This window comes from Hemiscyllium ocellatum, chromosome 4 (assembly GCF_020745735.1).
Source record: "Hemiscyllium ocellatum isolate sHemOce1 chromosome 4, sHemOce1.pat.X.cur, whole genome shotgun sequence".
In the NCBI taxonomy this organism is placed as follows: domain Eukaryota; kingdom Metazoa; phylum Chordata; class Chondrichthyes; order Orectolobiformes; family Hemiscylliidae; genus Hemiscyllium; species Hemiscyllium ocellatum.
In genome coordinates this window covers 6,620,762-6,634,284 of record NC_083404.1, presented here as the reverse complement: position 1 = coordinate 6,634,284, position 13,523 = coordinate 6,620,762, and the positions used below count along the sequence as shown (strand labels likewise).

Below are 13,523 nucleotides of genomic sequence, written 5' to 3'. Positions count from 1 at the left end.
CAATAGGACACCATCTGGAAGGTGCTGTAGATGTGAGGTAGGACATTCCACTGAGCTGGACAACAAAGTCGAAGCATTGGAAAAGGATGATATTTTTGAGACAGTGAATTTGAGGAGGTATGAACACCAATGAAGGTATTTGTGACCTTTTTAAGAAAGATAGATTTAGTGATGTAGCAAGTACAAAAACCTGATTGGAGAAATTAAAATGCATGAAACATGGGTTTGATTAAATTAATTACCAAATTTATTTGCAAAATTTAAAGGAAAGAGCCAAAGGAAAACAGCAAGATAATGATGGTATACATAAATTGCAGAATGTTTTGTGCGTATTAAGCAGGCTATACTTTTCTTTGAAAGAAATTTGTCATGCATCGTCTGACTAGATCTTGTTCCTACATATAGTGAGAGGGAAAGTCAGGTAAGGTTGCTTTTCTTAGTTTATTAATGATACTTGCTTGACTCATGTCAAGTGACTCTTGTTTGTATGTGTGGCCTTTTGGCACCTAGCAAGAGCCAACACCTTCAGTAGAGAGTGATTTTTTTAAAAATATGGTAAAGGATAAAATTATCAAAGTAAATATTGTTCCAGTCAAAATATGCATATTTTAAATCTTGCAGTTTTGAGGTCACTTGCTGTTCAAAGGGAGGGTAAAAAAAAATTTGGTTGGTCTGTCTAGATTGGCCTTGTATGCCTGCCGATAGTTGACTTCAGCCATTGTATGAGCATCCAAGTTGCTTGCTTTCGTGCTCTTTTTGTTAAGAAAGAGAATGTAAGAATAAAAGGAGAAAATATAAATCCGGGAAATAAATTGCCTCTGTGTTACAGTCTGAAAGCCTGTTGACCAGCTCATTACTGAGAACATTTTTGCCTGAAAAATCAGACATCGCCACAAGTACGTGGAGCAGAAATGTTGTCTTTTCCGAGATAAAGCAACGAAATACTTCAAAAGCTGTACGATTTGAAACTCCAATTCAGGTAAGCTGTGGCATTGGTCTTTTTGAAAGTTTCCATTGTATAATAAATAAAAATGATTAATTTAACATTATTCACTTTTCACAGCAGTAATCAAACAGAACAAATGAGATAATCTGATTTAATTCTTAGCTTAAATTTTCATTTTTGACAACACCTTCTGTTCCTGTCATGTCACCTGTTTGTTGATGAATTAATTCATGGGTGTAACTTCCAATTTATGACATCCATGGTTGTTTGCTCACTAACCTGAAAGGCAGAGGGAGGTGAGGGGGAAGCAGCACAGTGGCTCAATGGTTAGCACTGCAGCCTCACAGCACCAGGGACCTGGGTTCGATTCCATCCTTTGGAAACTGTTAGTCTGAAGTTTGCACATTCTCTCAGTGTCTGTCTGAGTTTCTGCTGACTGCTCTGGTTTTCTTCCACAGTCCAGACATGTGTAAATTGTATGGATTGGCCATGCCAAATTACCCATAGTATTCAGGGATGTGTAGATTAGGTGCATTAGTCATGGGAAATGCAGGTTTCCAGGGATAGGTTAGGGGGGATGGGTCTGAATGAGATCTCTTCGGAGGGTTGGTATGGACTTGTTGGGCCGAATGGCCTGTTTCCACACTCTGTAGATTTTATGAATCAGAAATAGCATTTTTCATTTTTAACCTTTCTGTAAAACTACAGTTTAATTCTATGTAGTTTTCATTCTAGCTACTTGGATCCAACATGCCTATAGCAGGCAGCATTTGGCATTTAAGAAGAGAGGGACTGTCCTCCTAGTCTAAAATAAATTGGGAAATGATGTTGAGTCGAACATCAACAATATTATGCTTTATCCCAATATGACAATGGCAAGCAAACCTGAAAGTCAGAAGTTTGCTTGTCTTCCATACTGGGCCAATTCTCATAGCCTTGCGACAATTACATTGCTAATTTCTTGGTATTTTACATAGCAGGTGTGATTTAATAGTTGCAAGGGCTACCTAGATGGATGGGATTATTGGCAGGGTGGTCCAAAGGGCACTTGGTTGGATAAGAATGAGAATCAGAGGATAATGCTGGAGAGTAAGAGACTGCAGCTGTATCTTACCTTTGACACAACACCTGTGATGGCCCTTCAGTGTCTGTCTTGTGTTTTATTTGGGGTGTTTGTGAGTGCTGTGCTTTAATGGTAGTGATGTGGAAGCCCTGTGCTGGAGGCAGGCTGCATACCTGATACCCCATTTGGCCTGGGTGATTTTGCTAGGTATCTTCTGCTTTATATATAACAGCATTGGAGGCAGTTCAAGGAGAAAAGGAAAGTCTTGGTATGATTATGTAAGCTTTGAGGTCATGTCAGGGGTACTGTGTACAGATTTGGTCTCTGTATTTAAGAAAGAATATATCAGCATTGGAGGCATTCAAAAGCGGTTCAATAGGCTGCTTCCTGAATGCAGTGATTGACTTCATGTGATTGGTGAAACAGATTAGGCCTTTATTCATTAGAGTTTAGAAGATTGACAGTGATATTTCCGCTAATGGGGGCTCTCGAAAATGGCAAAGTTAGTTATAAAGTAAGGGGACACTTATTAAAAACTGAGATGCAAAGGAATCTCTTAGCTTGAGCGTAATGAATGTCTGTAATTCTTTACCGTAGAGCTGTGAAGGCTAGATCACTGGAAGAATTTAGAGGATATTTTTGAAATATTGAAGAGTTGACCACTGAGCTGGCATGAAAGAGGATTTGAGGCCTGGGGCAAAATCTTGTCGATTGCTGGGGAAGGTTTGAAGGGCTGAATGGCTTACACCTGTTCATATTTATTCTGTTCTTAAACTGAGGTACAGAAAGATCTAAGTGTTCTCATACAGAAGTCACAAAAGGTTAGCATGCAGTACAGCGGATCATCAAGAAAGCTAATTGGGTGTTAGCCTTTATTATGTGAGGAACTCAACATGAAGAATGTTGTGCTTCAGTTATACAGGATGTTGGGGAGATCAGTGTTGGTTTCTTTTGAGGAAGGATGGAAATGCATTGGAAGCAGTTCAGAGAAAGCTTACTAGATTGATACCAAGAATGAGCAGGTTCTCTTATGAGGAAAGATTGGACAGGCAGGGCTTATTTTCTCAGAGCACAATAGTGAAAGGAAATTTGTTTGAAGTTGATAAGACCCTGAATGGTCTTGACAAACTGAACATGGAAATGCTGTTTCCACTTATTGACATGTGCAGAAATAGGGGGCTCTGTTAAAATAAGGGTTTGTCCTTATGGGCCGGTGAGGGGAATCAGGCAAAACTGTTTATTTACCATGGGAGGTCAGTAGGAGAATAATATCATCATTAATTACCTGAATAGCTTGAAACAAACAAATTGGGAATGAGGGGGTACAAAGTGTAAATGAATCTCAAATTTTAATAATTTATTAAAGGAATTGGGATACAAGATGCTTTTGTTTAGTCTTTTATAGGCATTGGAGAGGGAAGAATAAAATTATTTGAATCTTAACAGGGTACAATATTTGGGCCTACATGCTTAGCAACAGCAGGTGTGTACTCTGGAGCCAGGTTAGAGTGGTGCTGGAAAAGCACAGCAGATCAGGCAGCACCTGAGGAGCAGGAAAATTGATATTTCGGGCAAAAGCTGTTCATCAGGATGCAGGACTCCTGCTCAAAACATGGATTTTCCTGCGGCTCCTGATGACAGGCTCCTGCCCAGAACGTCTATTTTCCTGATCCTCGGATGCTGCCTGACCTGCTGTGCGTTTCCAGCATTACTCTAACCTTGACTCTACTCTCCAGCATCTGCAGTCCTCCCTTTTGCCAAGCTGTGTACTCTGATTGGTCCATCGTTATAGTAGCATAGATCGATGTCAGACAGCAGTGGACACATGCAACCCAATTAAAAAGGACACTGAGTCTGAATACTTGTGACAAATGTCATTTTCTAATGTATATTAAACAAGCCAATACTGAATATACTCGTGTAAAAGTAAACCTCTTACAAAGGAAACTGTACATTCCCGTTTGCATTCATTCATTCATACCAGTAACTCTACTTATCACTCTTTATTTACTATATTATGTCTCTCTTCATTCAGTCATAACTCCACTTCGCCCACTTGGTTTACGACAGCAAGTTTTGATTCATTCATTCAGACTGTACTAAGTCTATCGGCACTTATTGCACTTTGTTCACTATACATCAAAAAGTTAATAGTGTTAAAAAGTTAATCATTTTAATTGTGCCATAATATATCTGAATAAAAGAAAGGTATATTAGCTACATATATCTTTAATTCTTTGACAAATTTGTTAATACTACTGAGGTAAATGGGAGGGAAATGGAAGAGTTTGGCAGGAAAGTTCAAGATACTTACACATTCAGAATTTAATAAATGTTTCATTTTAACTATGCCGTTATACCAGGCCATAATGATGTTGAACAAGGATTTCAATTAATCTTTGTCATGTTAAATTTTTGTACTGTTATGTATAAATAAAATTTTACCACCAGTAATTCATTCATGTTTTTCTTCCTTTTACGTAGTAATTACCTTTATCTTTACCATTATGTTTCTCTTCTTTACCGGGATTAGTTGGGCGATCAAATTGTCTTCTGCTGATAATACGAGATTTTGAACTGCAGCATGAATTTCAGCTCCTTCAAGCCAGTGGCCGTGTAACAGCCAATCCTATAAATTGAATCTTTAAAAAATTCTTCAAAATTTGACTTTTACATGAGTATTTATGGTAGCTTAAAAAGTTACTGATACCATTTGGGACACTAATTAAAGTCATGTGACAAAATGTTTCACTTGGAACAATAGAGTAAATTAACATGACCTCTGGATGTCACACAAATTCACTTCTGTGGAATGGTTATCTTGCAGTAAAGTCACGCTGGACCAAGTTGTGACAACTTCAAAATATTTGAGATTGAATTAGTTAGACCATTTGTAGAATATTTGGCCATCATTGGTAGAGTACATAAATTAAAGATAGAAGGGGGTGATAGAAACTTTTATTTAAAAGAGAAACTTAATAATGGGAAAAGAAAGCCATCATTGGCCATTGATGATTGGATGATGAGCAAACTAGAACACAAGCTGCTGAGGTTTCAACTAATAGGTCTTTAAGGTGACTGGGAGGTCAGCAAAAAGAACAATGGAATCATCTAGTCTCAAAAGTTATCAGAGTGGTAGGTGTATAGGTTGATATAAGCTGATGTACAAAACAGCAAATGAGCTTTAGAGATTTGTTCAGGGTTTATTAGAATTTTGAGGGTTTTTTTGTGGTCTGGCTCCGATTGAGCGAATGATAATAAAAATAAAACTCTCATCCACTGATGTCCTGAGAGTGTTGTCGGTGGCTCTAGATTACCAGAGTGACGTTACCATTGCATCATCTTCCCCTTACAACAGCCACCAGTTTCAGTGGCTTTAAAGCACTTCAAAGCATCCAGTGCTTTTGAAGAATGTTGTATGAATGTAAACCGTTCTTCTTTTTTGAATACAAATCTTCAAACATTCATGGTAAAATTTAAATTTCTCTGCTATTAGTCCAAACTTTGTGGTTAAAATCTTGTTAATGCAATCTGTACACATATATAGATATCAGGACTCTGTCCATTCTCAAATTCAAAGCTTGTGGAATCCACTTAAGGAAGGTACTGGTTCCTCTCAACATGAGCAAACATTTGTAACTAAATGTTATTCTACATCTATCACTCAAGAATGGAATCTGTGCCTTGACAAGTTTTATGAGGGTGGAAGGTTCTGGAGACATTTGAATCAAGTTTTTCAAAAGCTATAAGATAGTATTGGAAGAATGAAATAATAAGCAAGTTAATTGATAACTACTCTGCTTTCTTTGAAATTACCACAAGTCTCTGGTATTACTTTGGAGGAACTTTGAGGATATTTTTCTTATTTATGATGCATTTTATTTTGTATGATACACAGATGAGCAGTGAATGGGAAGCTGTAGCTTGTGGGAAAACGGAAGATCAGCTGATAATGACTGAACAGGCTCGGAGGTACCTGAATGCGTTTAATGGCAGCAACACGAGCAGGAGTCTGATCCTATAACTGCTCACTGCTGCAGGAGCCCGATCAATTTACACTAAAAATGATCCAGATTATTTGGAGCGGAAGTGTTTAATCGTAAACCTAACTCCTAACCCACCTGAGGCATGATTTCGGTGAAGAGGCTTAAGTTGGTTAAAAATTCTGACGTGTTTTGTAAAAAAAAAAGCTAACCAAAACTAAAATGAAGCTGCTTTTGCTAAATGTAATGTGTGCTTATATTTAAAGCCAAATGAAACACAATAGATGGAAAGGTGGAGATGAGTACTGTCTTGAGTTGCACTCTTTTGTCTTGAATATGCTGTAAAAAGAACAGACTAAATGCTATTGATGGATATAATGCCATATAATGGGTAATTGTCATGTAGTTATATTTTTACAACTGATCCAAATTCTTAACCAAATATATTGACCAATTAGGATTTGTTGCTTGGAATCAAGCATTAAAATTTAAACCAACTGAGATCAGATATTTGGCAATTGAAGAAACTAAGATAATTTCCTGTTGTATGGTATGCTTTATTTTGAGCATATGTTAATATATGATCAAATAAATGTAAGTGAAGCATAAGACCAAGTGTTTTTATAATGTATGTAGACGGGATGAAGAATTCTTTTTATTTCACTTTAGTGAAATACCAGTATTTAACATAAGTTTCTGAAACGTGAGGTAGCGTCTTGAATGTATTGTATGTAGAAGCAGGGAAAAGTTATTAATTGGGAGGAAAGTGTACATTTTCTTAAATTATTTTCAGCTTAATAGTATTTATGAGTATGGATCGAGCACCTGGGAGACACTGTTGATTCCTGTTTATAAGAAAAGATTTCTATTCGTCACAAATTCCAAAAAATGCACACTTATTAGATGAATTTTCTTCATATTTAGATACTTAAAAGAAATGCAAATATCTTGAGGTATAACCATTTAAAGTGGACTGGTTTATTGAGGGGTAGGAGCTGGTATTCACTTTCAGTTGTCTCCTTATTCCATTGAGTACTTGGATCCAAGACATGGGCAGAGGAAAGAAAACTTTCCTCATCTTTCTTTGCATAAGGTAACTGCTGATTAATGCTCCTGTTTAAAACTGCTCTTGCATTGCTACCCCACTCCTCATCATAGCTTCCAGGAGAGGTGGATGAAGCAGAATGCAAACTGTGCACAACTTGCATCATATGCATTTTACAGTAGCATAACCTGCCTCTGTAAACATAAATAATACCATTCCACTTCCAAACCTAGCCACAATTGCAATATCATTTATATTCTGCACTTATATGTTTCATCAATAATGGATGTGCACAAATGCTGCCTTGTTAAATTGAGAATTGACTAAACAACCAAAGGACATGAAATGTTTTGTTCTTGATCTGGTCTGCTGTTCATTTTATTTTTTTTAGCAAGATATTGCATGCAATTCCATTATTAGTCAGTTGCACCTTAATATTGCAATTCGTATGTTTAACCAGTTTTCATAAAATATATATATGCTTCCATAAATGTACTTTAAGCAAAGATGTTCTATTTAAAACAAGAAGCATTAACTCCAATTGCAATCTACAATTTGTGAAAAATTGTTAGTTTTTTTCTTTTCATAACATCACGTCTGATTAATATTTTCATGGCATAATGATCTAATTCTCAATGCATCATATGTTTATAAATCGTGGTGAGAGGGAAGCTTTTTAGTAACTTTAAGGCAGTAGTAAAATTCTATATTGGGTGGTCAGTTATCTTGTGAATATTGGAGTCCAAAAAATCAAATTGCATTATAGCTGAACCATGTTAATAAGAACTTTATTTTCAACTAACAAAAGGAAGATTTGAATAAATATTTGCCTCCCTTGGGAGCCATGAAATCCATGTGCTAAAAGTGAATTTTTGAATGTATTGAACGACACATTAACTAGTTTCCAGTCTATACTGTGCTACAACTTCAGTGATAAAAGATTGTCTGCTGAATTCAATATCAGATCAATTCATTTTAATTATCTTTTGCATGCTTTTACAAAGCTAATTACATTGCCATTTTCTATTAATTTTAAGTTATAAGTTCATATTGCCTTCCTGTATTATAGTCATGCAGCTATAATGACCAGTCATCTTCATAAAGCTTATATTTTCTAAACTCAGTTCATAGTCTAACCATATTGCAGCAAACTGGAGGTCAAAAACACCTGCCATTCAAGCTCAGTATCATTTTTTAAAAAAATCAATTTGTATACTTTTTAAAAAGATATGCATAAAGCTAAACCACCTAATCTTAAAAATATCTGAAAAGAGAAATAAATTGTATTAGACCTACTGAATGTTAAATAAATGATTTCCCAAATTTAAGAACTTTTGATTTCATGCGGATGTAAAACATTGGCTTCAACTTGCCTAATCTGAAGATATTTGCACTTTTACTTTAAAGAAATGTGTGTATGTTTTTCTTTGTAGAAAGGTTTTAGTTATGTGGATCTGCAGAGTAAAATGTGTGCATGGAAATGTAGCACTGACATGTAAAAAAAAGTACATAGTTCTTAAATAGCTATAAAATATTTAGACACTTTCCTCTCCTGAGTCATACTGCTATGCGTAATAGCAGGATATGCTTGCTGCTAATGAGAGATGGACAAGGGAGCATCTGATGCACTGTGTATAGAATGTACATAGTTTGTATGATGGAAAAAGTGATTCTGTAACACTTAACAGCTATTTTATGTGTGAAGGTTCTATCTTGCATGCTGTGTTGGCTGAGCACATTTTAATTGGACACTTTTTGAAGGTTATATTTTTTGTTTTTTTTTTAATTTTTGTTTTCTTTAGGTGGTTTTGTTTCTGCAGGGTTGAAGTGTTGAATGTCATACATGTAGCAGTTGTATAAATCCTGCAGTTGCTCTGATTTGTGTAGTCTCTACAGATTTACGTAATACAATTTTGATTATCAGTCTTGCATAAATACTGAATGGTTGTTTAGTTATGCCATTATACTGCCATCTGGGTTAAGCTTCTGCAGTGATCTGTCACATGTATTTTATTGTACTGGTGCTTGTTCTTTCCTTGCCAGGATCAAAAAGTGGAGCACCAACTGTCCATGTAGAACATATTTATGTTGTCAAATTAAATTGCTGTGTGCTATCATGTAGTTGTGTCTCTGATTTAAAGCTTTATTTCAAGAAAAGTAAAACTGAAAAATAGCTGCAATCAGCACAAAAGGAATGTAATTAAAATTTTAGTGATGAGATCACTGACCCAGTGCTGATTCACTAATCACGTGAGGGCTTCCCCCTCTGAAAATCAAACAGGTTCCATATCTACTGCAATTATTCGACCGGATTTTTACCATTTAAAGGGAAATTTCATTTTATTGGACTTGACAGTGAGGTACCCGTCTGGTTCCCTCATGCCAATAAAGGGAGGAGAGCTGCCATCCTTATCCAGTGTGGCCTATATGTGACTCCAGACTCTCAGCAATGTGGTTGATTTTTAACTGCCCTCTGGCCAATTAGGAATGGGCAATAAATGGTGGCCTGGCCAGTGATGCCTGCATCCTGTGCATAAATTAAAAAAATTAAGTGACAGCCGAACAATCAGCCGTGTAAGGAGGCAAATTGAGCATGGTGTTTTCAGTTTAATTCCAGGATGTATAATAGGCCAGCAATATTTGCCTATCCCTCATTGCCTAGAAGACCATTACCTGTCAGCCATGTTATGAGAAGAAAGTGGGGTCTGCAGATGCTGGAGATCAGAGCTGAAAATGTGTTGCTGGAAAAGCGCAGCAGGTCAGGCAGCATCCAAGGAACAGGAAATTCGACGTTTCGGGCATAAACCTGAAGAAGGGCTTATGCCCGAAACGTCGAATTTCCTGTTCCTTGGATGCTGCCTGACCTGCTGCGCTTTTCCAGCAACACATCTTCAGCCATGTTATGAGAGTCTGGTATCACCTGTAGAGCAGACTAGATACGGATGACAGCTTTCTTTCCCTAAAGGAAATGTATTAGTGAATCCAGTGCATTTTTTTACATTAATCTGCAGTGGTTACATCTCAAATTTATCCTCGATTGTGTTTGAATTCAAATTTCCCCATTTTTCATGGAATTCAAACCTAAATCCCCAGAACTTTGGCCTGGCTGTCTGAATAATTTGTCAATTGCCATCCTCACCACATTACTGCTTCCAGCTGTGGTCACTCAAAAAAGTGCAAGAAAATATAAAAGAGACCCACGGGGCAACTTTCTCACGCAGTGGGTGGTACGTGTATGGAATGAGCTGCCAGAGGATGTGGTAGAGGCTGGTACATTTGCATCATTTAAAAGGCATTTGGATGGGTATATGAATAGGAAGGGTTTGGAGGGATATGGGCTGGGTGCTGGCAGTTTGACTGGATTGGGTTGGGGTGTCAGGTCGGCATGGACGGGTTGGACCAAAGGGTCTGTTTCCATGCTGTACATCACTATAACTATAACTTCATCAAAAAACTCTGTTAAAAATCACACAATACCAGGTTATAGTCCAATAGGAAGGATTGTAACCTGGTGTTGTATTATTTTTAACTTTGTCCATCCCAATCCAACACCAGCACCTCCACATCAAAAAAAAACTCAAACAAGTGAGTGAGACACACTTTTGCATGCACAAAACCATGTTAACTATCCCTAATCAGTCCTTACCTTTCCAAATATATGTGAATCCTGACACCAATATAAGGAGGAAACCATCCTGCCATTGGAACAGGTATCCTTCTTGGATTTACAGGAAATAACTAACATTAGACTGTTGGAGTTGGCAAATAAGTTAGAGTTGGACTTACATGGCACTACCAAGGACGTGGGTGTCATTGAAATATTGGCAAAGCATTTCAACAATGTTATGCCTAACCCTGAAATAGGTAATTTGGTTTTGGATATTGTGCCCTCTGTCAAAATATGAAAAAAGACAGGAGTACTGCTTTATTCTCTGTGATGTATTGAATTGAATTTATTGTCATGTGTACCGAGGCACAGTGAAAACCTTTGTCTTCCGAGCAATACAGGCAGATTACAGAGTTAAGTAGCATAGATAGTAAATAATAGGTAAACAATGGCAAAAACTAAAACACAGGTACAGGTATAAACACAGTTAAGAGTTTGAGAGTCCATTTAGTATTCTAACAACTGCAGGGTAGAACCTGTTTCGAAATTGATCTACCAAGCATTGCCTAACCTTAAACATTAATCGGGATTGCACTGTAATGATTACTTTTCTCTTATATCTAAGCCACATATTATTTGATATTGTAAATATCTATTATGCAGAAAAAAAGTTATTTAAAACTTGACAAAAGTATTCCATACTTAAAAGAATTACGTACTTCCCTCTAATAAATTAATAATCTCCCAGTTAATGAATGACTCATGAGACATGAATTATTGTAAAATATGTAATGTATCAGACAGGGACATCAAACTGGCTGTAAGAATTTTCATTCAAAACGGGACAATATAAGGTAAAAGAATTGCAGTTTAATAATTATTTATCTATTGCTTAATAGTGAATCAAACTTAATTAAAATATATTTTAGATCAGTTCTAATGTCATATGATTACAGTTTAATAAAACATTTAACTCACTTTGTCCACATAAATGCCATATTTATGATTTTAAGAATAGAAATGTTCCCAATTGTCAATGGGTCAGAATCCTCTCTCTCCCTAGGAAATAAAGTGACCATTAACTTCTAATTCAATGTAAAAGAAAGACTTAGTGAATTTAAATGATGTAAATGAATAACAAACCATGGTTGGAAAACGGGTGCAATCAGGCAATGAGGAGGATCTTACAAAACCCCAGCACTTTCCATGTCAGTGAGTTTATTTTGGTCATACGTTTAAATTTGGCAAGTTCAAACAAAGAGGCCAAATGTTACTCTGTTCAGATTCAGTATTTAACTTGTGGCTCTTTTGAATGAGAAGATCACATATGGACAAGTGAAAAGCAGTATATGTACCGTAAAGTGATGCATTTGAGGGACCTATTGTTCAGCCAGTCCGTTACCTGAATGGAAAGATTCAGCTGCCGCCTGTCAATCTGCCTCACATCATGCTGTGGGTTTTGGCAGAGCTTCTTCTTAAAAGTTATTTAATCAACAGCTTGGTATACAAATTAATGGGTGAGTTTATCATCTTAAAATATGTTTAGTATTACAAAAAAAAATCTGTGTTAATTCACACCCAAGAAAGTCTCGATATTGATTTCAATATTGTTGTTTTCCTGTATATTTCCTTAGTTTTCCTTTACTTTATGGTGATATATTTAATATTATCAATCAAGAAAGTGATCTGTTCCCAGATTTCTCTCCATGGAACTGTTCATCAGCTATTAACAATACAATGCAGAAAGTATTGATTTAACTGTAGGTTTCCTGAATGTGAAAATAAAGTTAATTGATGGAGACAGTTTAAATAAGGAATATAATGTACAAGTCACTCAATGCATTTTATTGAGGCAAGTACATATTGCAAACCTTTACAGAAAGGGAAGAGTTGAGAAAAATTTTGAAGCGTCTTACAAAAAATGTCCATGAGATTGATGTAATTTTGAGCATTGAGTCAGAATGTCATGATTTCAAGGTTCACCTCTGGGACTTTGGGACTTGATTGACTTTTCATAATTCTTCACTGTCAGATGGGCAATCTTTTAGACACTGAGACCCCAAGTGGATCGAAAAGATTCTACAATCGGTTTGGTATCCTCACCAACAGTCATCCCTCATTCATTACCAGTAAAACATCTTTCCTAGTTATTTAATTCTTTTGTTTTGTTTATGGGACATTATGCAAATTGATGTTGTGTTTCACTGTATTAAATAGTGATTACATTTTGAATTGTCTGGATAAGCTTTAGGTCTTAGAGAGGTGATGAAGGGCACCAAAGGAGGGCCAATTCTTCCTTTTATAATTTGCTTAGCACCTTTCATTCCTGTGGAATTCACTACCCCAGAGTGCGGTGGTTAGACCGGGACACTCCCTCTGTGGGGTATGGTGTGAGTGGGAATACCGGAGCGGGACACTCTCTCTGTGGGGTATGGTGTGAGTGGGAATGCCGGAGCGGGACACTCTCTCTGTGGGGTATGGTGTGAGTGGGAATGCCGGAGTAGGACACTCTCTCTGTGGGGTATGGTGTGAGTGGGAATACCGGAGCGGGACACTCTCTGTGGGGTATGGTGTGAGTGGGAATACCGGAGCGAGACACACTCTCTGTGGGTATGGTGTGAGTGGGAATGTCGGAGCGGGACACTCTCTCTGTGGGTATGGTGTGAGTGGGAATACTGGAGCGAGACACTCTCTCTGTGGGTATGGTGTGAGTGGGAATACCGGAGCGGGACACATTCTCTGTGGGGTATGGTTTGGTTGGGAATGTCGGAGCGGGAAGCTCTCTCTGTGGGGTATGGTGTGAGTGGGAATACCGGAGCAGGACACTCTCTCTATGGGGTATGGTGTGAGTGGGAATGCCGGAGCGGGACACTCTCTCT

At 37.2% G+C, this 13,523-nt stretch overlaps 1 protein-coding gene across 3 annotated transcripts in view; it reads left to right on the top strand.

Moving 5' to 3' along the window:
- The window catches only part of mybl1 (v-myb avian myeloblastosis viral oncogene homolog-like 1), a 56,699-nt gene extending 50,322 nt beyond the window's left edge, over positions 1-6,377 (top strand). For 2 of the 3 annotated variants that reach the window (XM_060824098.1, XM_060824097.1), the window contains 2 exons: positions 830-979; positions 5,908-6,377. In XM_060824098.1, coding sequence (XP_060680081.1) covers positions 830-979; positions 5,908-6,033 — 276 coding nt within the window. In that variant the 3' untranslated portion in view covers positions 6,034-6,377. Of the gene's footprint in view, positions 1-829; positions 980-5,907 lie in introns of those variants that run through there. The other variant, XR_009644632.1, reaches the window with a different exon arrangement.
- Positions 6,378-13,523: the final 7,146 nt, after the last annotated feature.